The 25,130-nt window shown below is 39.1% G+C and overlaps 1 protein-coding gene across 5 annotated transcripts in view; it reads left to right on the top strand.

Annotated features, from left to right (window-relative positions):
* kmt2e (lysine (K)-specific methyltransferase 2E) overlaps nucleotides 1–25,130 on the top strand; it is a 124,982-nt gene that overhangs the window by 33,592 nt on the left and 66,260 nt on the right. For 4 of the 5 annotated variants that reach the window (XM_060842799.1, XM_060842800.1, XM_060842797.1 and 1 more), the window contains exons 3-7: nucleotides 13,034–13,148; nucleotides 18,932–19,161; nucleotides 20,412–20,492; nucleotides 20,583–20,641; nucleotides 22,168–22,340. In XM_060842799.1, coding sequence (XP_060698782.1) covers nucleotides 13,034–13,148; nucleotides 18,932–19,161; nucleotides 20,412–20,492; nucleotides 20,583–20,641; nucleotides 22,168–22,340 — 658 coding nt within the window. The remainder of the gene's footprint in view (nucleotides 1–13,033; nucleotides 13,149–18,931; nucleotides 19,162–20,411; nucleotides 20,493–20,582; nucleotides 20,642–22,167; nucleotides 22,341–25,130) is intronic. The other variant, XM_060842798.1, reaches the window with a different exon arrangement.

Genomic DNA, 25,130 nt, shown 5'->3' with positions numbered 1-25,130 from the left:
CACTTATCACTCATCACTCTAATTCATTCAGTGTTCCAGAATCTATCTATCTTTGTCTTGAAAACATTCAATTACGTAGCCTCAACTGCTTCTTTGAGCAGGAAATTCCACAGATTCACAACCCTTTCGGGTGAATAAGTTCTTCCGCAACTTAGTCCCAGATCTGCTACTCCTTATTTTGAGGCTATGCCCCTCAGTTTTAGTTTCACCAAGCAGTAGAAACACCCTCCCTGTTTATCTTTTCTGCACCCTTCATAATTTTGTTTCTCTCAGATCTTACCCCCCCCCCCCACACACACACACACACACACACACACACACACACATCTAAATTCCAATGAGTGCAGTCCTGGTCTAAATAATCCCTTCCTCATAAACCAACCCTCTCAACTCTAGAATAAACCCAGAGAACCTCATGTGCACCCCTTCCTGTACCAGTAGATCCTTCATCATCAAGAAGACCAAAACTATGCATAATACTCCAGGTGTGGCCTCATCAGCACTCTAAACAGCTGCAGCATGACCTGTGTATTTTTAAACTCCATCCCTCTTGTAATGAAGGCCAATATTCTATTTGCTGCATTAATTACTGTTGCACCTGCAAACCAATGTTTTGTGGTTCCTGCACAAGTACATGCAGCATGATTCAATTTTTCACCTTTTAAATAATAGTCCATTTTGCTGTTATTCCTCCCAAAATGGATGACCTGACATTTACCAGCATTATACTCTGTCTGCCAGACCGTTGTCCACTCACTTAACTTACCTATACTCCCTCTGCAGACTTTGTGTTCTCTGTACACTTTGCTCTAATCTGCGAACTTTGACAAATTACACTTGGTCCCCAACTGTAAATCATCTGTGTAAATTGTAAACCATTGCTGTTCCAACATGAATGCCTGAGGCATGCCACCATCCACTGATTGCCAATCAGAAACACCCATTTATCCCCACTCTTTGCTTTCTGTTAGTTAACCAGTCTTCTGTCCATTAATATATTTACCCATAACGCCATGTACCTTTATCTTATGGAACAGCCTTTTGTATGGCATCATGTTGAATGCCTTCTAGATATCCAGATACAGCACATCCACCACTTCCCTATTGTCCACCATGCTCGTAATGTCCTCAAAAAATTCCAGTAAATCAGTTAAGCATGACCTCTCTTTAATGAACCCATACTGTGACTGCCTGATGGGATAGTTTATAGCCAGATGTCTCTCTATTTCTTACTTGATGATAGATTCAAGCATTTCCCCCACTATGAGTAATGTATTAATGGGCCCACAGCCTCTGGGCCCATAGTTACCCACTTTTTGTCTGCCTCCTTTTTTAAACAGTAATGTAACATTTGCTGTTTTCCAATCTGTTGGAACCTCCCCAGAGTCCAGTGAATTTTGGTAAATTACCATAAGTGCATTTGCTATTTCACCATCATTTCTTTTATTACCCTGAAATGCATTCCGTCAGAGACTTGTCTATTTTTAGCTTGCCCAATACTACCTCTTTAGTGATAATGATAGTTTGTAGGTCCTTGATTGTCATAGCCTCCTTGTCATCAATTTTTGGCATGCTGTTTGCGTTTTCCACTGTGAAGATCGACACACACCTGTTAAACACTGTGGCCATTTTTTTCATTTCCTATTATTGAATCCCCCCTCTCATCTTGTAAAGGTCCAATGTTGACCTTAGTCACTTTTTTTTGTGTTATGTGCTTATTAAAACCTTTGCTATCTGTTTTTATATTCTGAGCTAGTTTACTCTCAAATCCATTTTAACTTTCTTTATAGCTTTGTTCATGATTTTCTTTCAACCTTTAAAGATTTTCCAACCCCCTAATTTCCCACTAATCTTTGACATTTTGTACGCATTAGCTTTCAATTTGATAACCTTTATTTCCTTTTATATCCATGGCTGATTATCCCTTTGCTACAGTCCTTCCTTTTCACTGGTATATACTTTTGCTGAGCACTGTGAAAAATCGCTTTGAAGGTCCTCTATTCTTCAGTTGTCCCACAATATAGTCTTTGCTCCCAATGTATCTTAACCAATTCTTCTCTCAGTCCATTGCAGTCTCCTTTGTTTAAGAACAAGGCACTGATATTGGATTTTCATCAGGTTAGCAGGTCTTGGATTTTATGTTCTAATCATGTTGCAGGTTTTGGGATTGTGTTTGAAGAATGTTGTGGAGGAGCCGGTGTTGGACTCGGGTGGACAAAGAAATCTCACAACACCCAAGTTTTTGTCCGACAGGTTTATTTGGAAGCACTAGCTTTTGGAGTGCTGCTCCTTCATCGGGTGATTGTGGAGTATAAGATCATAAGATGCACAATTTATAGCAAACGATTACAGTGTCATAGAATGTTATATTAAACAAACCTGGATTGTTAAGACTTTCATCTTTTAGAATGCAGGTTTTGGTTCATTCATGAGTAAATCCCAGAACTATTTTTAAGTCATCTTCTCAAAATAACTTAAGGTTTTATAACACAAGGTGACATCTCAGCTCAGACAATGCATTAAAGGTGTGAGGTCTGGTCTGTCTGTATCCCAGTCTTGAGTCAGACTGATTCTGTTTCCAAAGTGGAATTTACCAAATAATGCATGTGTTGACTGCCTGCAGATTGTTCATGTTTTTGAGCAAAATGAAATGTATCTGCAAATATAATTTTGCAAATACAAATTCACCCTGTGACTTGTATGTGTGTGCGTGCAGGAGAGAGAGCGAGTGTGAGTGTGCGTGAGTGAATATGTTGGCATGTGTGAAAGCTTGTGTGGGTATGATGGAATATAAGTCTGTGAAAGGGTGACAGTATTCTGTGTGTGTGTCTGTGGGAGAGAGAGAGAAAGTGTACAGTGTAGTGGGCTCACCTTAGAGCGACATAAATCCAAGATCTCAATTGAGGCCTTCCTCATGATTACCAAACTTGGCTACCAGCTGCTGCTTGGCCACTTTGCGTTGTTGCCTATCCCAAAGTCCGTCTTGGAGGATGGTCACCTGAAGATCTGAAGCCAAATGTTCCTGACCGCTGAAGTGCCCCCTGACTGGGAGGGAGCATCCATGTCTGTTGGTTGTTATGCGGTGTCCATTCATCCATTGTTGTGGTGTCGTCTTGGTGTCACCAATGTGCCATACATCAGGGCATCCGTGAGACTAAGCAGACGCTACAACAGTGGATGAATGGACACCACGCAACAATTGACAGACAGGGGTGTTCTCTCCCAGTCAGGGGCCTTCGACCTTGGATCTTTGGGTGACTGTCCTCCAAGGCAGATAGGCAACAACACAAAGTAGCCGAGCAGAGGCAGATAGCCAAGCTCAATATGCATGAGGTTGGCCTCAATTGGGATCTTGGGTTCATGTCATAGGGTCATAGAGATGTACAGCATGGAAACAGACCCTTCGGTCCAACCCATCCATGCCGACCAGATATCTCACCCCAATCTAGTCCCACCTGCCAGCGCCCGGCCCATATCCCTCCAAACCCTTCCTATTCATATACCCATCCAAATGCCTCTTAAATGTTGCAATTGTACCAGCCTCCACCACATCCTCTGGCAGCTCATTCCATGCACGTACCACCCTCTGCGTGAAAAAGTTGCCCCTTAGGTCTCTTTTATATCTTTCCCCTCTCACCCTAAACCTATGCCCTCTAGTTCTGGACTCCTCGACCCCTGTGAAAAGACTTTGTCTATTTATCCTATCCATGCCCCTCATAATTTTGTAAACCTTGATAAGGTCACCCCTCAGCCTCTGACACCCCAGGGAAAACAGTCCCAGCTGTTCAGCCTCTCCCTGTAGCTCTGATCCTCCAATTCTGGCAACATCCTTCTAAATCTTTTCTGAACCCTTTGAAGCTTCACAACATCTTTCTGATAGGAAGGAGACCAGAATTGCACGCAATATTCCAACAGTGGCCTAACCAATGTCCTGTACAGCTGCAACATGACCTCCCAACTTCTGTACTCAATACTCTGACCAATAAAGGAAAACATGCCAAACACCGCCTTCACTGTCCTATCTACCTGCAACCCCACTTTCAAAGAGCTATGAACCTGCACTCCAAGGTCCCTTTGTTCAGCAGCACTCCCTAGGACCTTACCATTATGTATATAAGTCATGCTAAGATTTGCTTTCCCAAAATGCAGCATCTCGCATTTATCTGAATTAAACTCCATCTGCCACTTCTCAGCCCATTGGCCCATCTGGTCCAGATCTTGTTGTAATCTGAGATAACCCTTTTCCCTGTCCACTACACCTCCAATGTTGGTGTCATCTGCAAACTTACTAACTGTACGTCTTATGGTCACATCCAAATCATTTATGTAGATGACAAAAAGTAGAGGGCCCAGCACCGATCCTTGTGGCACTCCACTGGTCACAGGCCTCCAGTCTGAAAAACAACCTTCCACCACCAGCCTCTGTCTTCGACCTTTGAGCCAGTTCTGTATCCAAATGGCTAGTTCTTCCTGTATTCCATGAGATCTAACCTTGCTAATCAGTCTCTCATGGTGAACCTTGTTGAACGCCTTACTGATCACATCTACTGCTCTGCCATCATCAATCTTCTTTGTTACTTCATCAAAAAACTCAATCAAGTTTGTGATACATGATTTCCCATGCACAAAACCATGTTGACTATCCCGAATCAGTCCTTGCATTTCCAAATACATGTACATCTTGTCCCTCAGGATTCCCTCCAACAACTTGCCCACCACCGAGGTCAGGCTCACTGGTCTGTCGTTCCCTGGCTTGTCCTTACCACCCTTCTTAAACAGTGGACCACGTTTGCCAACCTTCAGTCTTCCGGCACTTCACCTGTGACTGTCGATGATACAAATATCACAGCAAAAGGCCCAGCAATCTCTTCTCAGCTTCCCACAGAGTTTTCGGGTACACCTGATCATGTCCTGGGGATTTAACCACCTTTAACCGTTTCAACACATCCAACACTTCCTCCTCTGTAACCTGGACATTTTGCAAGATGTCACCATCTATTTCCCTACAGTCTATATCTTCCATATCCTTTTCCACAGTAAATACTGATGCAAAATATTCATTTAGTATCTTCCCCATTTTCTGTGGCCCCACACAAAGGCCGCCTTACTGATCTTTGAGGGGCCCTATTCTCTCCCTAGTTACCCTTTTGTCCTTAATATATTTGTAAAAACCCTTAGGATTCTCCTTAATTCTATTTGCTAAAGCCATCTCAGGTCTCACTGCAGGTGACCCAACTACACTATACACGCTGACATGCACACGAGCACACACACACACAGTCTCACAGTCACATAGACTCTCTCTCTCCTAGACATAGACTCTCCCCTCCACCCCACCACACACACACACACACACACACACACACACACACACCTTCTCACTGGCTTATACTCCATCGCATCCACACATACTTTACCAAGCTTTCACACAGGTAAACACACTCTCACACCTACACTCTCAACACTCACATGCTCTCTCTCCTCCTCCCCCCCCCCCCCCCCCCCCCCCCCCCCCCCCCCCCCATGCACTGTCTTTTTCTCACTCTCTCTGACTCACTCTCTCTCAGGTTCTCCCTCGCTCTCTGTCTGATGCCCGTCCTCTCGCGTCGCCTCATGCACACGCATTCTTTCACAGACGTATACCCCTTTACACTCTCACATACACAAACACACACATTCACAGACACTCATAACCCCTCAAGACACGCGCGCGCACACAAGTTTATGGAGTCAATCTGTACTTGCTGAATTAGATTTTATTTTGCTCGAAAACTGCTTGAATCCATGTAAGATTCTGTAAATTCCTGTCTTTAGAAATAGAATCTGTCTGAACGTTGGGGCACAGGCAGCCTCATACAGGGCATCTCATACCTCCAATGCGTTATCTGAGCTGACATGGCACCTAATGTTCAAGTTCACTTGAGAATGTAACTTAAAGAAAGTTCTGGAATTTATATGTGAAAGAAATGAAACCAGCATGCCCGTTCTAAAAGATGAGATTTAAGTAACAATCCAGGTCTCAATCAATATATAATTTCAGTTCCATCACAATGTAAACCTTTGTTATAAATTCTGTGTCCTACGATCTTATACTCAACAGCCACCTGATGAAGGAACAGCGCTTCAAAAGGTTGTGCTTCCAAATAAACCTGTTGCACGATAACCTGATGTGTTAGTTAACTTTTAAGCTTGTAGGTTAGTGTAATGTGTATCAGACCACCATCTTGTGGCAGTAGGTCAGTATTACAGTTTTGTATAACAACACTTTCTTGTGATTGGAGTTATAACTTTAGAATTATGAAAATTCGACAGTCATAATATAGGCAGAAAGGGTAAAATGAATAGGAAATGTATTCCATAAGTAAGACAATTAATATCGAGATAGAAATCATGAAATTATAGTTAGATGTGAAGACTTAAGGGTTGTCAGAATAACTATTTTGAAAATGAAATGTTTATTTGTTAATGTTTTAATCCATTAATCTTGATTTTTAATAATGTATTTAATTTATACAATTATTGCATCAAGTCTTTCAAGTCTGTTTTATGTATTTTTTTGTGTTGAGATAGAATCTTTTAAAATTCCTAAAATGTTACTACAAAGGTATAAGTAAATGAGGAAAGGATTGAAAAAGGATTTGCATTTTAACAATGTAATAATGAATAACTGGCCCCACCAAATTGAAATTATCCTCGATTCAGATACTGATCCGAACCACTCAGTAAAAAGAACCTGACCTCTGCTTGTTATTAATTGTATCACAAATCACCATTTGTGATTTAAAATAAAAGTTAACATTTTATTTTAAAAACTAATCTTTAATATTTGCATTCAGAAGCTGTGTAACACCAAATGATCAAGGTATCTTTTATTGACTGTACTGAAACAGTCCTGAAGCTACAACAATTTTTTGCAGCTGTCAGTGTTGCAACATGTATTTCCTTTCTTACATCCTCTTCTCATTATTACAAACAGGAATTGGTGTTGTGTATCAGAATGATTCATTTTGAATTGTTTAATAATTGTATGTTTATTCAATGGCACCACAAAGAGAAGTCTTTAGAGTTCTGTGTATTACATCTTTGGACTTCTGGTTGGCAAAAACTTAGTCTCACCTCAGGATTGCTACCCAAATTACATGCGAATTTTTTTTTCTCAGGAAGTTTGAAAAACAAACCTGATGATCACAGAATAATGACAAATAATTAACAGTCATAAAATCTTTATTCTGCGTAAGAGGACATTCTGACATTAACTTGCAAATGTTTATACAAAGGACTTACGGCTCAAACTGTCCTGCCATCTCACTGTGGACAAAGTAACCATGCTTATGTCTTTTGTTTCTGGGCATAGGATTTTAATTTTCAGTAGAGCTGTTTGTTTTTGAAATGTTGGCAAGTGGAGTGCAGGTAGACTATAGAACAGATGGCCAGTATAAATGTTAGTTTTCTCTGCTGTCAGGCAGGCAGAAAAAAGCCATGTATTTTTGGCATGGGCAAGTTCGGAGAGTTGCATAACCAACATATTATCTTCATGATAAAATTTCATAAATGTTGCAAAAATTAATTGTGAAAATAACTTGTTATTTTCTATAACCTTATCTAAAATTTGTGTAAATGTAAATGGTTTGTGACTTGAAAGAATTGTGACTGAATCATTTACTTTTGATTTCTGCATTAGAGATTATTGATTCAGGTTGCAATGAGCTCTAATTGAATTATGTACACTTTCTCATTACTGTTGATACATGCCACACTTTGTTCTATTCCCATTTTTCTTTTGACCCATCTTTCATATCACTCAAACAACATTTCTGGTGGATTTTGTTCAGTGTCTGTGTAAACTAAGCCAATAAAAAAGGAGCCCTCATACAGGTACGGTGATTAGATGACTCAATGACTGCTGTGCTCACTTCATTACCAAACAAGAAAGAAATGTATGTTAAAGCAAACACCTTAAATGAGAAAATCATCAATGTGTTGCAGTTCAGCCTTACACAAAGGGATGCTTGTTACAATAGGAAGTTACTCCTTTTATACTGCAATCACTACATATCGTTCAATTATGGTAACAGGACTTCGGTGTTTCCTGATTCTAAACCAATATGATGGAAATATGCAATATAAAAGAGATTCATCTGAAAACAAAAAAAAGCCTGTAACTTTTTTGACTTTATTAGGATGGGGAATTGCTTTTTTTTCAAGTTCTTAGAAAAGAAGAGGAGACTAAATCTTGCAAGCATCAGGAAATAGACTTATGAATTTGTTGTGCTTGTCAAATGTTAGCTTTTGAGCAATCGTGTGCATACATGCATTTTGGAACAATAGAATGCACTTTGTAGAATTGAGATTTTAATTCTGAAGTTTTTGTTCCAGTAGTCAAGTTTCTTCAATGAATGCATAACCAGTAAGAATAGGTATACAGAGCAACCTCGATTATCTGAATATTAATTATCCGAATATTGGATTATCTGAAGAAGAATTCGAGATCCTGATAAAAACATCACATCAAAGAGGTGTTTCCAACACTGATCGTGCCTTTTATTTGCAATAATCAAAAGCGAACTCGGGGGCACGGACGGGAGGCGATGTGGTGACTGAGTGAGGGCAGAGGTGGATGGGGTGGCATGGTTGGACAGGGTTTGGGGGTGGGTTGGGATCGGACAGGGAATGGGGTTGGATTGGGTTGGGCATGCGCATGGGGACAGAGGTGGGGGTATATGTGGGCGGGCAGGGGGGTGGGGGCGGACAGGGTTTGGAGTGCGCATGGTGGGGGCGGGGTTGGGGGCAGCCAGGTGTGTGGTGTGCTGCTGCCTAATCTCCTGAATGGGGACTGGACTTTGCAAGTGTTCCCTGTGTCAATCCCATTGAGCTGCTTGTGCTGGGGCAGGCCACAGCAGTGCTGTAGGCTGCTTACACACGTGTGTGTCTACTCGGAAACAAACCCTGAGAAAGAGAGGGGGAGCAAGGCAGGCAGAATGAGGAAAAAGGAAGCTTCAGAAAACTCTTGAGCTCCAAAACAGAGGCATTGAATCAATTAACCAAATAATCAATTATCCGAATGAAGTAGTGCCCACCCATCTCGTTCAGATAATAGAGGTTCCTCTAAATCTACAGATGTTGATGCTGGTAATCTTGGGGAAAAGTTGCTATTTTCATTTAATTTAAGCTTTTGTACAATCTTGCTAAGAAATTAGTAAATGTTGCAACATAAGTTTAATTCTGCAGAAGCCTGAACAGTTTTTGCTTTGGGCGGAATTATCTAGCAGTGTAACAGGATGTGAGCCTAGTCACGTTGGTGACCACAAGGAGATTATTGTGCTTTTCGGCAGTTGGATATAAGCAAAACGTGTTACTGTAATTTTCTACTATTTCCGTGTTGGTTGATTGCTTTTCTGCTGCTGATTTATTAATTGTCCGTCATCTCAAACTCAAAAAAAATTGATATTTGGGGCAAGTCTGATTTTATTATGTGTTCTTAACTCCATTTTTATGACTTTTTAAAAAAAAATCTGTTAAAATTCCAAATACTTAGTAGTCGGCGTTCATTTACAGAATAAATTGCCATGCAGCTAACGGTTGTATACGGCATGTGAGAATCGTTGAAGGAAAGGTACTAGTGTAAAAGCAATTGCATTGTTGTTAGGTTAGTTTTATTCTTTCAAACATTTGTATATACTCACTTAAAAAAAAAGTATTTTGTTTGAAATAAAATCTGACTTTATCATTCACTGCAAATTTGAGACATAGTTTAATCAAATTTTCTTTACATTTTCAGTTAATGTCTGAGCATTATTCAGTCAGTTTCATTACTTTTGGTCTTTTTAACAAAGATTCAGGTAAAATGTTAAAGCATAGAAAACTCTTGTGACATTTTCCACCTATCACCAACTTTTCATTTCCAGGCATAAATGTTCCAAGAAGATCTGTGGAAATTCTAAAGAGTCAATTGAAATTTGCAGTATATTTCACTGTCATAAAAATTGTATGTAATAATTTAATAAGCTGTTTAGTTGTAGAATCCTATTTGGTAGCATTGATTTTCAGAAAAGTGGTTAGGCCACCTTTGGAATATTGAATGCAGTTCTGGCCTCCATCTTATCAGAAAGATGTTGTGAAACTTGAAAGGGATCAGAAAACATTTACAAGGATGTTGCCAAGTAGAGACTTTGAACAATGGGCGATGTTGAATAGGCTGGGGTTATTTTCCCTGGAGCGTCAGATGCTGAGGGGTACCTTTATAGAAGTTTATAAAATCATGAGGGGCATGGATGGACAAGGTCTTTTCCCTGAGGTGGGGGAGTCTAGAACTAGGTGGCATTGGTTTAGGGTGAGAGGGGAACGATATAAAAGAGACCTAAGGGGCAACTTTTTGATGCGTGTATAGAATGAGTTATTAGAGGAAGTGGTGGAGGCTAGTACAATTGCAACACATAAAAGGCATCTCTGGGTTGGTATATGATTAGGAAGGGTTTGGAGGGATATGGGCTGGATGCTAGCAGGTGGGACTAGATTTGGTTGGGATATCTGGTTGGTATGGACGAGTTGGACCGAAGGGTCTGTTTGCATGTTGTACATCTCTATGCCTCTGAGTGTGAAGGTTTTTGTAATCGCTTGATGTGTGGTTGAGTAAAGCAGACCATTGTGGTCCCAGAATTGACCCTTTGTCTTACGTTATTTGCTAGGATGGAAGTAGGATCACTACAGTTTGCCTCAATATTTCTGGTTTAGGGAGGGACAGATGTACCAGAGCTCCCTTTCCTGATCCTGGACTCCATGAACCCTGTGAGAAATGTGCTTGGAAATGAAAGTTTTTGAACAGTTGATCAAGGCTCTCTGAAAAGTAACTACGTTCGGATGAGATGGCAGAGGGCATTGGCTTCTATGGAACAGAATTTCATTGGGAAGTTGATGCATTCAGGAGATGGGAGAAGATAGTCAGTGGTAGAAACTCCCTGAAACAGTGATTTTAATTTCATAATTTTTATTTCATACAATTTAGACAATGGAGAAAAATCCTGTAGATTGTTGGGTAATGTTTTATATATGATCGAAAAAATTTTTAGCTTCTAACAACTTTTCTTTAAAGATGTAATTATTTAGCAGTTTGTAAAGTGATTTTAATGCAGCAGCACAGTATGGAACATTGGAACAAGAGGCAGTTGAGCCCTTTGGACTATTCCGACATTCAGTTAAACCATGATAGAACATCACGAGAAGGTATATAGTGCAGTAAAACATTTCAGCAATTCGCAATGCATTTAATCAAAACCTGAATTTTCTGTGAACTGTCCCATGTAAATGTTTTTGGATCACATTCTATCAACAGTACAGTGACCCTTAGAGTATTTGCTGTGGGGCGGGAAAATCATTAGGTTACCTAGGTTTGCTCAGTACTGTAATTATTTTGCATGAAAAGTTTGCATCCGATATCAGACTTTGCTCTTAGTCAGAGTTGGATTTCATGCTCTTGATGAGTGTCACTATCTGCAATTTGAATGCTGATGGGCCTGTTTGGCCCTTCTGTTCCTAAGCAAAGTAGCATAGTTTCCTGCTAAGTCATCAGTTTTCATGTTTGTCTGTAATTAGGATTTCACAATTCTCTAATTTACATTTAAAGGGAATTCAAATCGTATTTGAGCCCATGCAGAATTAAGGTTCTCACCTAATAGTCGTCTGTCATTGTTTGTGTTTGATCTCGGTTGAGTCGCTTGTAATGCTGCTTCTCCTGAAAGCAATGAATTCCTACTGCTGTAAGCATCTATCAGTAAATTATGGGTTTACACACTGTTAGCAACTGTAAGCTAATGTTGAAGTGAATTCTTCTGCCGTTCTTGAATCAGTGACAGAGCAGTTCCTTGAAAACAGCTATGATAATCTGCACAATAGTGTTTGTTTGCCTAACAGGCAGAATTATGACACCACACAACTAATAAGGATTCTTCACTTTCTGACTACTGCCAATTTCTTTTTTAATCTAACATGCTTGCCAGTGCAAACCAATATGACAATTTTCTACTTGGCTTTTTCAGTATTTTTTTGATGAAAACTAATATTCTACATGGGAGCATGAATCGGCCATTCGATCTTTCGAGCCTGCTCAGTCATTTGATAAGATCATGGTTGATTTGTTTGCAGTCTCGACTCTACCTTCCTATATGCTCTCAGCTTATAGGATATGTCAGTTTTGTCCACATTAAAGAAGTCTTTCAGCATATAATAAATACATAATGAGAAATGTTAGCATGCATCCAGTTGGCAGAACTTGGTGGCAATATCATTTCCATCCCATTGTCTGAATTTGAACTTGATTGTATTGAAGCTTTTGGAGTAACTGATATTAGAATGAAGATGATCTATTTGTTTATATTCATTTATCTTTTTCTACAACCAAGCCCTGGTCTTAAAACATTTAGCAGCAGATTTATTGGAATTAAATAAAGTATGTATTACATAATATCTTAGAGGTAAAATAAAATCTGTTAAGTTATTCTTCATTTTGAGTGTTATTTTCAATTTTTCTTTCATTGGCCTTGTGTTGTTGTGCTTGAGTTTGTTAAACAGTCATAAAAGTATGCTATGTTTCACTAAGTGTTTCATTAAGAACCATATAATTGTTTAATTTTTATTTTGCTTAAACTTGGTTTTGTTTCGTAGGAACTTTAAGCGCATACTTGTCCATAATTCGCATGCACGCTAACACAAAATCACATTCTATTGTTCTATAAATTGTCAAAAAAAATTAACCATTTCTGTGCTAAATTCTGCAGTGCTTCTACTTTTCCCTTAGTGAGGCTGTCCCAGTGGCATGGCATGTTTCTTTAGAAATGTCATCCACCACATAATTATGGAGAAAATTAGGAATACAATTAAAGAGATTTTTTAAAAAAACAGTTCTAGTGCAATTCTTGCTTTTGTCTGTGCCTTTTTAAAACTGAGGTGTAAGTTGTATTAATTATTTACAGTTGAAAAAAGTATATATTTGGCAAAAATCTGGATCATAATGAATATTTCCATGTTTTTTTTCTTCTAGACCAGAATCTGTAGAAGCAAGCCCTGTGGTGGTAGAGAAGTCGAACAGTTATCCGCACCAGTTATATACCAGCAGTTCTCATCATTCACACAATTACATTGGTTTGCCTTATGCAGTAAGTTTTGAAATTAATAAAATCATTACTTTGTTTCATGTTAAATCTGAACTCATAATTTTTCTAATCTTAACAACCACAGTGCAAGTTATACTGCTGTATCAGAAACCAGCTTCTTGGCCCATCTAACACAATGCAAATTACCATGTCATTTTGTCTTGTGTAAACTTTTACTGCTTTGCCACATCTGTTATTAATAGTGATGTATTGGTTTACCTAAATTAATGCATTCTTGATTAACATTTGTTTAAGTTTCTGTTTGGTTTTTAATGATTTTTGTGGCTGAACGGTCAAAGCCATTTTGTTTTTTGTGTGCGTTTTCTTGATACAAACCTTTTGGAAGGAATGTTTTGTCACTTTAATGGATAATTCTTTTTTGTGTAACGTCTAGTTGTTCGGTAAAGAGAAAGGTAATGCAACATTTGATATGTGCGCATCTTTGGGCACCAGAAAATAAAGTGTACTTGATTCAAATGAGTTGCTGCATGACAATAAGCTCTTTGTGAAGCAAATCGTATGTTCTAGAATTCCCCTGATAAAAGTTATGCAGAATGTAGTTCTTTAAATTGTCTTCCTGGCTTGACTATTCTCACTGTTGTAGACTAATTTATAAAAGAAATGAAGTTTAGCAGAAAGCCATTCTGTGGCTTTCCTGTTGGTTGAGCTGCTTTAATCAGAATAACAAAGGTGCACATCTTTCTCATGAAATTTGAGGATCTGAGCATGGTGACAGAAAGGTTTTGTAGTTGGCCATCATGCCTTTGTATACAGAAAAAAAACTACTGTAGATTTACATTCATGGGCATCAGATAAGGATAAGATTATGAAGTGTTATAATTTTCTTTCATAACCCCCCCCCCCCCCCCCCCACTTTTTTCACATCACATTTACTTCCTTCACGTGACACTTTTTTTTAATCATGAGCTAACTAAATTTATAACTTTCAACTTCAAAAAAAAAAGTTTCTCTTTAAATTTACATTTACATCTGCCCTTAACTGGATCTTATTCCTGCTCATCATTGAGTATTTAGGTTTTTTTTAACGAGCAAAGGCAATGAGTTTATAGTGGACCTGTATGAAATCTATATTTTTGGAAGCTCAATTGGAGTTGAATTGAACAGACAGTTAAAATTAACAGCCAGGTATTAAAATATATTCTGGTGCAGTTAAACTTGTTCCAGGGTAATTAATGATGATTGTACACTTTTTCACTTAGGTTAGAAAGGATGTTTTTGCTTGTCAGTAGTGTGACTTTTTCGAAAATTTGTAGAACTGAAGGACCTAGGCGTATAGGTATGTATTTCTTTGAAATTTGCATCGCATGTAGACAGTAAAAAGTGAGGTCTGCAGATGCTGGAGATCAGAGCTGAAAATGTGTTGCTCGTTTAAGCGCAGCAGGTCAGGCAGCATCCAAGGAACAGGAAATTCAACGTTTCGGGCCAGAGCCCTTCAGGAATGAGGACAGGCTGGTTTAAAAAAAGTATTTGGCATGCTTGCCTTCATTGCTCTGTTCTTTGAGTATAGGAGTTGGTCATGTTGTCCTGGATATTGGTGAGGCTTCTTGTGGAAAACAGTGTCCAGTTCTAGTTGCTCACTTGTGGGAACAATATTATTAAGCTACAGATGGTTCAGAAGAGATTTATCAAGATGTTGTCAGGTATGGGAACATTTGAGTTATATCAAAAGGCTAGTTAAATAGGCTGGGACTTTTTCACTGGAGTGGAGGAGGTTGAGAGATGATCTATAAAAGTTTATAAAGCGGGGTATAGATAATAGTAGTTGTCTCTTTCCTAGGATTGGGGATTTCGAGACGAGGGAGCACATTTTTAAGATGAGAGGAGAGAGATTGAGAAAAGGCATGAGAGACGATATTTTTATACACATGGTGGTTTGTGTGTGGAATGACCTTTCCGAGGAAGTGGGTGAATGCAGATACATCAGTGTTTAAAAGACATTTGGTTTGAAGATCTAGACCGCCAGGGGTTTTGGGGGGGGGGGGGGGGGGGGGGGGGGGTTGGGGGTTGTCTCTCTGTTCCGTGATCTGTCAATTACCACTCTCAATCTGTCTGTTTCTTGAAGACTTCATTCTTTATTTCTTCATAAGGCCAAGTACAGAGCATCCGGAAACACAGAGGTTGTATGCACCCATATTCCTCGGAGGATCTGCACACATGGCTTTAAAACAAAGACATTTTTATACTTTTCTCAAAGGTTCAGGCCATGATCACAAAGTACATTCAGACAATTACCAATCAACACATGATATTGCTTTATTTGACAGTTACTTGGTCTAGTGATATTTCCTGGGAACCAACTTTGTTTTCCAACGCTCAAGCACCCTTATCTCACCAATTGAGCCATTGCACCTCCATTTGAAGGTCAGTTAGAATGCCCAGTAATGTCTTATCTAGTCGAGTTATTTCTATTCTGTAAAGGGAGCACTGTTGCTAATCTCTGTTGAAACAGACTGTTGTTAGTCTGTTATGCATCTGCAGCAGAGTTAAAAGCCATTTTATGCAGCTTTTAGCAGAATTGTCAATTTGCAGCTTGGAAGCCATTTTGTCATATTTGCATTGAGAAGCCATTTTATTGCTACTTAAATTATTAAGAGTATCTATTAAGTGGTTGTTCCTGACAATAACTAGTTACTTCAGCCTGTATTCAGGTTTCAGATCCTCAGAATAAGTACATGAATAGGAAAGATTTGGAGGGATATGGGCCAGGAGCAGACAGGTGGGATTAGTTTAATTTGGGTTTATGTGTGGCAAGGACTGGTTGGACTGAAGGGTCTGTCTCCGTCCTTTAAGACTCCATAAATGAAACTTGATTGTTGGAGAATGCATTATTTATTGGATTAGCACAATCACTTTTTGATTCTGGAACTCTCTAGATTAAATCTATTCTATTTATTTTTTGGTTTCTTCTGGTTGCTCCCCTGCACTGTTGCTATTCAGCAGTACTGCTTATTTTCCCCCACAGCACCTGTGTTGTGCGTGTGCGTTAGTACAAGGGACTCAGTGAAGGCACCATTTATGCAAATAACTTTATTCAATATTTCCACTCCAGGAAAAACCTATGTAGCCAGGGAACCAGTAACAAGATCTGGTTGGGCAATTCTTGCATTTAAATCTATTCTAAGATCGTGAAATAATTTTGCACGTGATAGCTTTAATGATCTTTCTAATTATACAATAATTAGCAATCTCATTTCAACCTACAAAAGCATTTAAATTGAAATGACTCGCCAATACAGTTTTAGTTAATCTAAGGCAGGTTTTGGGTGCATTGGTACAGCAGAATCACATGAGTTTCTTTGTGACTGAAAGCTCCACGCTTGTCCTCATTGGTCAAAAAATTGAGTATACAGGTTGGGATGTCATTTTGCAGCTGTAGAGGACATTGAGGCCACTTTTGGAATACTGCATGCAAATGTGGTCGCCCTCTGTAGAAAGAATGTTGTTAAACTTGAGAGAGCGCAGAAAATATGTACAAGGATATTGCCGAGAGTGGAGGATTTGAGTTAAAGAGAGAGGCGGATTAGGTTGGGGCTTTTTTTCCTAGGAGCGCAGAGGCTGAGGGGTGACCTGAAAGAGGTTTATAAAATCATGAGGGGTATGGATGGGATAAAAAGTTGAGGCTTTTTTTCCCCAATGGTAGAGGCGTCCAAAACTAGAGGACATAGGTTTTAGGTGAGAGGAGAAAGATTTAAAAAGGAGCCTGATGGGTAACCTTTTGACGCAAAGGGTGGTGCAAGTATGGAATGAGCTGTCAGAAGAAGTGGTGGAGATTGATAGGATTACTGCGTTTAAAAGGCATCTGGATGGGTATATGAATAGGAAATGTTTAGAGGAATATGGGCCAAATGTTGGCAATGTAACAATCCAATTGGGATGTCTGGTAAGTGCAGATGAGTCAGACTGAAGGGTCTGTTTCCATACTGTATGACTCTGACTTTTTTACTTCTGATGCTAATACTGGATTCGTTCCTAAACAGTAGTTTCCTTTAAGCAAAAATAATTTAGCTAAACAATTTGGAGGAAAAATATTTGACTCAGGACCTGACCCCTTTAGCCTTCTCAGCCATTCAATAAAACTGGCTGATCTGATTAGTCTAAATTCCAAGCTACACTTTCGAGTAACCTTTCACCCTGTTGCGCATCAAGAATCTGTGTACTCCTGCATTACAAAAAAAAATTCGAAGACTCTGCTTCATCTGCCTTTTGATGCATAGAGTCTTCTGGCCAAGGCTCTACCCTCCATTAGAAATAATTTCTCCTCACCTTTCTTTTAAATGGGAAACTCCTTATTTTTAAACAGTGACCAGTATTTCAAGATTCTCCCTCAAAAGAAAACATCTGATTCACTTTCACCTTATCAAGACCCCTTAACATGTCATATGCTTCAGTCAAGTCACCTCTTACTCTTCTAAACAAGGCAGATGCAAACCTAGCTTGCTCGACATTTCCTTGTAAGACAACTGCTCATTCCAGTATTAGATAGTAAACCTCCTGTAAAAGGTTCCCAAGGCATTTACATCCTCCTTTATCTAAGGTGAACCAGTACTGTGCATAGTTCTTCAGATGTGGTCTCACGAACGTCCTGTGCATCTACAGCATAATCACCTATTTTTTTAATCAGTTCTTCTTGTGTAACATAGTATTTTGTTGACGCTCCTAATTACTTGATCGTTGTGTGCATTGAAATTTCACTATTCCTTCAACAATTTTGGAATGGCAGGCAGTGACCAGTGGGGTACCGCAGGGATCAGTACTGGGACTGCAGCTTTTTACAATATATGTTAATGAAATAGAAGATGGTATTAGCAAGAACATTAGCAAATTTGCTGATGATACCAAGCTGGGTGGCAGGGTGAAATGTGATGAGGATGTTAGGAGATTGCAGGGTGACCTGGGCAAGTTAGTTGAGTGGTCAGATGCATGGCAGATGCAGCTTAATGTGGATAAATGTATGGTTATCCACTTTGGTGGCAAGAACAGGAAGGCAGATTACTACCTAAATTGATTCAATTTAGGTAAAGAGGTAGTACAGAGAGATCTGGGTGTTCTTGTACACCAGTCAATGAAGGTTGGCGTGCAGGTGCAGCAGGTAGTGAAGAAAGCTAATAGCATGCTGGCCTTCATAACAAGAGGGATTGAGTATAGAAGCAAAGAGGTTCTTCTGCAGCTGTACAGGGCCCTGGTGTGACCACACCTGGAGTCCGGTGTGCAGTTCTGGTCTCTAAATTTGAGGAAAGACATGCTGGCTATTGAGGGAGTGCAGTGTAGGTTCACGAGGTCAATTCCTGGAATGGCAGGATTATCTTACACTGAAAGACTGGAGCGACTGGGCTTGTATACCCTTGAGTTTAGAAGACTGAGACAGTATATGATTGAGACATATAAGATTATTAAAGGATTGGACACTCTGGAGGCAGGAAACATGTTTCCGCTGATGGGTGAGTGCCGAACCAGAGGATACACCTTAAAAATACGGGGTAGACCATTTAGGACAGAGATGAGGAGAAACTTCTTCACCCAGAGAGTGGTGGCTGTGTGGAATGCTCTGCCCCAGAGGGCAGTGGAGGCCCAGTCTCTGGATTCATTTAAGAAAGAGTTGGATAGAGCTCTCAAGGATAGTGGAATCAAGGGTTATGGAGATAAGGCAGGAACAGGATACTGATTAAGGATGATCAGCCATGATCATATTGAATAGTAGTGCAGGCTCAAAGGGCAGAATGGCCTACTCCTGCACCTATTGTCTATTGTCTATTGTCTAATTTCAGGACCACAATTATGGTGCTCGTCCTCCGCCAACACCCCCAGCTTCACCCCCTCCAACTGTCGTAATAGGCAAGAATGAGGTGAGCATATTCACCACAGCTAATTTTGATGAGACTTCCAGTGCCACGACAATCAGCACTTCTGAGGATGGAAGCTATGGCACAGATGTTACCAGGTGCATCTGTGGATTTACCCATGATGATGGATACATGATCTGTTGTGATAAATGCAGGTAGGCATGCAACAACCAAACCTTTTATCTTTGTGTTCATTCACTTAGCAGTGTAATTTTGTTTTTTTTTATATATAAGCTGCTACAGAGGTCTTCAAAAGTCGGGTTCGTTCATTTTTGCCACACAGACCAGAATTGGATCAGGTTTATGCTCTATTTGCAGATCTTAAATGTGGCATTAGTGAGGCTGCTAGAATTAGTCTCAGCACCCCATGTTATGGTTTGACAACAGACTTCCTCTGTCAAAATTACTGTAGTAAGGACAGTTGCAGCTAAACTTAGCCAGTGGTTAAGAAACTTTTGATCGTGCACTTGTTTGTAGAATCATAGAATCCCTCGTGTGGAGCCAAGCCATTTGGCCCATCAAGTCTACACCAACCCTCTGAACAGCATCCCACCCAGACCTACCACCCTACCTTATTCCTGTAACCCTGCATTTTCCTGGTCACAATGTGCAATTTGGTACAGGTAACATCCACGTTTGTTCTCGTAGGAATAAAAGTAACACAGGAAAGTTGAGAAAGGCTCCCAGTGCCTGTGGATCTGTATTATTGAAGAGAAAGAAAAAAAGTTGAGAAAATCCAGTGCCTCATCTGCTCCTTACTGATTTTTTTTTTAAATATGCTAATTTAGAACGTTAGGATATCTCCCAAGGGAATGTCCACAGTAAGATATGCTAGTTTGAAACTTAGATTACTTTTTTTTAACGCTCCCTTGACTTTTATAACACTTGCATTGTAACATTTTAAGATTTAAAACAAATGATAAATGCTTTATTAGATAATTAGTTTGAGTTTGTTTTTTTTAAACTGATTGTTGTGATGAAAGTTCATGTAACTTCACCCAGCTTTAATGGGCTATTCATGAATTATGCATGAGTAGTCCCTGGGAATGATAATGAGAATGATGCCATTGCAAAGCATGGCAAATAGGTTGTTAAAGACTTTGGTTTATATTTTAGACCTTGAATTGATACAGCAAGTAATTTAGAGCTTTCATTAGGGCAAACATTGTATTCATTGTGTGGCCTTTTATTTTAAATATAAGCAGTATGCAAAGTTATGATTGATATTTTTTAAATTATCATAAATGAAAATTAGTAAACAATTGATTTGCATGGCAACAGATGAAATAATCAAAACGATAGGTATTGATTTGGGATAAAATTATTATTATTATATAATGCAATAATGCTTAGTTTTAACGATGAAGTTTTCAATTGAATGTGTTCCTTTTAATTATTTTCTTAGTGTTTGGCAGCACATAGACTGTATGGGTATCGATAGACAGCATATTCCAGAAACATATCTTTGTGACCGTTGTCAACCTCGGTGAGTACAGTGTATCTGAGAGAACTCTTTTTTTAAAATAATTGTAAAGTCATTCATAAATCTCGGATAATTGTAATGCTGTCCCTCCAGGTGTTTGGATAGAGACAGAGCTGTGTTGCTACAAACAAAGAAACGGGAAAATATGTCAGGTATGTGTGAATATATGATGAGGACAAACGTTGTAACTGGATTTTAATATTGAAGCCCTGAGAACGACTTGCATGCTCTTCAGAAACAAACCACCAAGTGGAGAATTAGTTCCAACTAGTAATCTAAACCACACCACTCACACTTGATCATAGCTTTTATATTTCTAACAAAGTGATTTTGATATTACACTAATTCCTATTGGCTCAAATATTCAAAAACACTTTGTAGCTACTTGTTTTTCAATGGTGTACGCTATCTACACTCTTACTAAAGAGTCGAAATACTTCATGAATATCCCTGGCAGTCCTTCATTGTTTTATGTATTCCATTCTAAGTTATGAAACAGATATGAAATACAAGAACACAATTTTGAAAAGTGATAATCTGGTACAGTTGCACATTGTGACTTCAATCCTACTATTTAAGATATTGCATATAGTAGCATGAATTGTTTTAATTGCTGAATCCCTTACAAAAAGCTATGAAGACTAACGTGTTGTTTTGGGAGGTAAGTTTATCTTGTGTGTTTCTATCAGTTAGTGTTTTTTGTGTGGAATGCTTTATTTTATTCTGGTTTTATACATGAAATAAACTTCTACATTATGACAACTGATATGGTTGTCTTATTTATTCTTTAGTTAAATGTGTCTCCGTTTATCAGTGTCAAATTAAGAACGTGCTCACATGCATGTGAGACAGGGTCAGATTTGCAGTTTGATTTTTCAGAAAAGTATAACCTCGATCATCTAGCATAATAAAGACAGCTTGCAAACATGTCTTGCAATGTACTGCAAAAATGCCAATTGGTGGATAATTGAGAAAAATAAATTACTAAACATTTGATTGCTTTCATTCAGTGATATAAACCTCAATATAGGTTTAGCATTGCAACTTCGAACTAAACAATTGATTTGATTACTCTGTCATTTCCTTGCCTGTGATTTCATGAGGCAGAGTTGCAGACCCACTGGCAATCCCAGAACTTCATTTGACATAATTAAATGGCTGACTTTAAAATGAGCAAAAACCAAAATAACTGTAAATCAGACACAAAAATAGAGATTGCTGGAAAAGCTCAGCAGCTCTGGCAGCATTTGTGGAGAGAAATCAGATCTGAGGAAGGGGCACTTGACCCAAAACCTCTGATTTCTGTCTACAGATACTGCCAGACATGCTGACTTTTTCCAGTAGTTTTTGTTTTTGTCTTTAAAATTAACACGCAGTTTCTATAAATATATATTCTTGAGTGGAAGAACTGATCTGACAAATCAGTAGTGCAGCACTAATTATTCAGACTAAAAAGAAGCTGTTGACATCCTTGATTTCTGCCACCCTCCCTTCAGCTGAGTAAAATCCTGCTACTGGATAAGGCAAATAATTGACATGAAGGCAACTGAGGTTCTATTCTATAACTTTTTTTAAACCAAAATTCTATCTCAGTTTGTTATGCAAAATATTAGGAGTAATGTGTTTTGAAAAAATATTGATTGCATGCTTTATAAGATTTTCATTTTAATTTAAATAGATGGAGACACCAGTGCAACTGAAAGCGGAGATGAGGTACCTGTGGAGCTATATACTGCCTTTCAGCAGACTCCTACGACGATCACATTGACTGCCACTAGGGTAACAAAGGTAAATGAGAAAAAGCGAAAGAAAAGTGGAGAAAAGGAGCAGTTTGCTGCAAAATCTAGAAAGGCAAGTAGATTTGTTTTCCTCCACTAGAGAGGCCTGCATAATTTGACAGCTAGCTCATTTTATACTGGAAATCTTAGGGCATTAAATATGTTGCATTGACAGTAAAATCATATACAGAAATTATTGTAGAATGTTGTGAAAATCTTGCGTTCTCTGAATTATTTAGTTTACTATTAGCAAAGTGTCAAATAATAATAAGAAGTTAGCCTCCTTGGTTCAGCTGCTGTAGTAATATGGAAATACTTAGTAAAATTGCACACATATTAGAAGGATAAAGGTCAACCATTCAATTGATAACCAAAATTTAAACTTGGCTTGTATTCCCTTGAGTGTAGAAAGTTGATGTCAGACTTAATCAAGATGTTTTAAGTGAGAGTAGAATTCAACAGCAGAAATTCAATACCTGAGATACACAGAAAATCTTCACTCTGAACGCGGAGTTTAGTCATTGGGGAATTATCTTGAAATTAGAGTCAGATCACTCAGGAATGGCAGGGAACGTTTTTACACAAAGACTACTGAACATATGAAGTTTTCTTCCCCAAACTGTTGTGAATGTTGGGTTATTTAAAATATTCAAGGCTGTGATTAGCATTTTTGTTAGGTAAAATGTGTCAAGAGATTCAGGTTAAAATTGGATAAATGGAGTTGAACAACAAACCATGATCTAATTGAATAGCAGAACAGGCTTAAGGAGCTGAATGGCATACTCCGATTTTTATGTCTTTAATTAATTCTAATTTTTGCTGTATTTTTTTCTTTGTCTCTCCTTTAAATTTTTATAAAAAGTATTTGGGCTGACATGAAGGCCAATTGGTTATCACTACTGTCTCACGGTGCCATGGACCCGAGTTTGATTCCACCCTTGGGCGACTGTCTGTGTTTGCGCATTCTCTCTATGCCTGCGTGGGTTTCCTCCGGCAGTTCACGGATGTGCTGGTTAGGTGGATTGCCCATAGTGTCCGGGGTGTGTAGACAAAGTGGGTTAGCCATGGGAAATGCACTGCTATAGTGACAGGAGGTATGTCTGGTGGGCTGCTCTTAAGAGGATTGGTGTGGACTTGATGGGCTGAATGGCCTGCTTCCAACTTTACAGATTCAGTGATTTTAAATATTGCATTTCTTTTCTTTTATTTTTAGTGTTCTCAAAGGCCACTTATTTTCTGCGTCTCTGAGCTCCCACTGTCTGCTTTGTAAAGAGAAATAACTTTGGAAACATGATTGTCCAGCTGAAAGTCTACACTAAAGGCTTTTTTTCCCGAGCTGAACTTGTGCAAGGAAACTATAAGCAAGAGTGCTATTTTTGCATATTCTGTGCACATTTAGTTTGCACTGCAGTTACACTGAGATAATTCATTGATATTGCATGGAATATTTTCTAATCCCAATAGTTAGCTAACTGTTGTGGTTCTGTTCGCTGAGCTGGGAATTTGTGTTGCAGACGTTTCGTCCCTTATCTAGGTGACATCCTAAGTGCTTGGGAGCCTCCTGTGAAGCGCTTCTGTGTTGTTTCCTTTGGGATTTATATTGGTTTGTCTCTGCCGCTTCCAGTTGTCAGTTCCTGCTGTCTGCTGCAGTGGCCAGTATATTGGGTCCAGGTCGATGTGTTTGTTGATAGAATCTGTGGATGAGTGCCATGCCTCTAGGAATTCCCTGGCTGTTCTCTGTTTGGCTTGTCCTATAATAGTAGCACAAAATACTACATAGGACAAACAGGAAGACAGCTAACCATCCGTACCCATGAACCCCAACTAGCCACGAAACGACACGATCAGCTATCCTTAGTAGCCACACACGCAGATGACAAGCAACATGAATTCGGCGGGGACAACACTACTATTATAGTAGTGTTATTATAATTTTGGATGTTCTGATATTTATAGAAAAATTTATAATATATGAAAATATGTGGGAATCTTTAGAGGCATTTTGTTCATGATTTTCCTAATCAACCTGATCAAAGATGTCTTTATGCACAGGTTGATTAGAAAAATAGGAATAGAGCCGATGAATAGGTGTGATATGAACCTGGGCTTCCTGGCTCAGAGGTAGGGCCATTACCACTATGCCACAATAGTCCCAGCCTCTTGGTTCCAGATTTCTTTTTAATCAACCTGTCCATGGATGTTATGGCCCATCTCTGTAGCGGCTGGAACTGTAACTTGAGCCTTCTAGCTCTGAGGTAAGAACACTACCACTACGATACAAAAGCCATTTTACTGCACCTGTTATTTTCATGCAATTTCCCATTTGAATATTGACCAGACCTGGGTCTGCTTAACTTCTTAGATGAGACAAGATCGAGCATTTTCAGATCAGTATGGGCATAGACAAACTCTTTATTCTGGATATTTTCTAATCAACTTGTTCAGAGATGTTATTACACAGCTCTGGAGCTGGTGGGGCTTAAACTCCAGCTTTCTGGCTGACAAGCAGGACGTGATCACTGGACTACATGAGCCTTTTAAGGCCCTTTGATCCTATTTTTCTAATCAACCTGGTCAGAGATGTCATTACATGTGTCTGGAGCAGGTGTGACTTGAACCCGGGCCACCCAGTCCAGGGTAGGAACGCTATCATTGTGTCTCAGGAGATTCCTAAAGCTTCTTTGTTCCATGGTGGACAGTGAATAACCAACATCTGAAGCTATTGATGTTTGGGGAATTGAAAAAGTAAGTGGTGAAACTCTTTAGTTTAATGAACTATCGCTTGTTAATAAAGTGCACATGCAAGTAAGTTGGAGAAAACAGATAGAAACCGAGCAAAGGAAATGAGATTTTTTTATCATGT

This window comes from Hemiscyllium ocellatum, chromosome 23 (assembly GCF_020745735.1).
Source record: "Hemiscyllium ocellatum isolate sHemOce1 chromosome 23, sHemOce1.pat.X.cur, whole genome shotgun sequence".
In the NCBI taxonomy this organism is placed as follows: domain Eukaryota; kingdom Metazoa; phylum Chordata; class Chondrichthyes; order Orectolobiformes; family Hemiscylliidae; genus Hemiscyllium; species Hemiscyllium ocellatum.
Note: the sequence above shows the minus strand (reverse complement) of the source record. Positions and strands in the feature narration are given on the sequence as shown.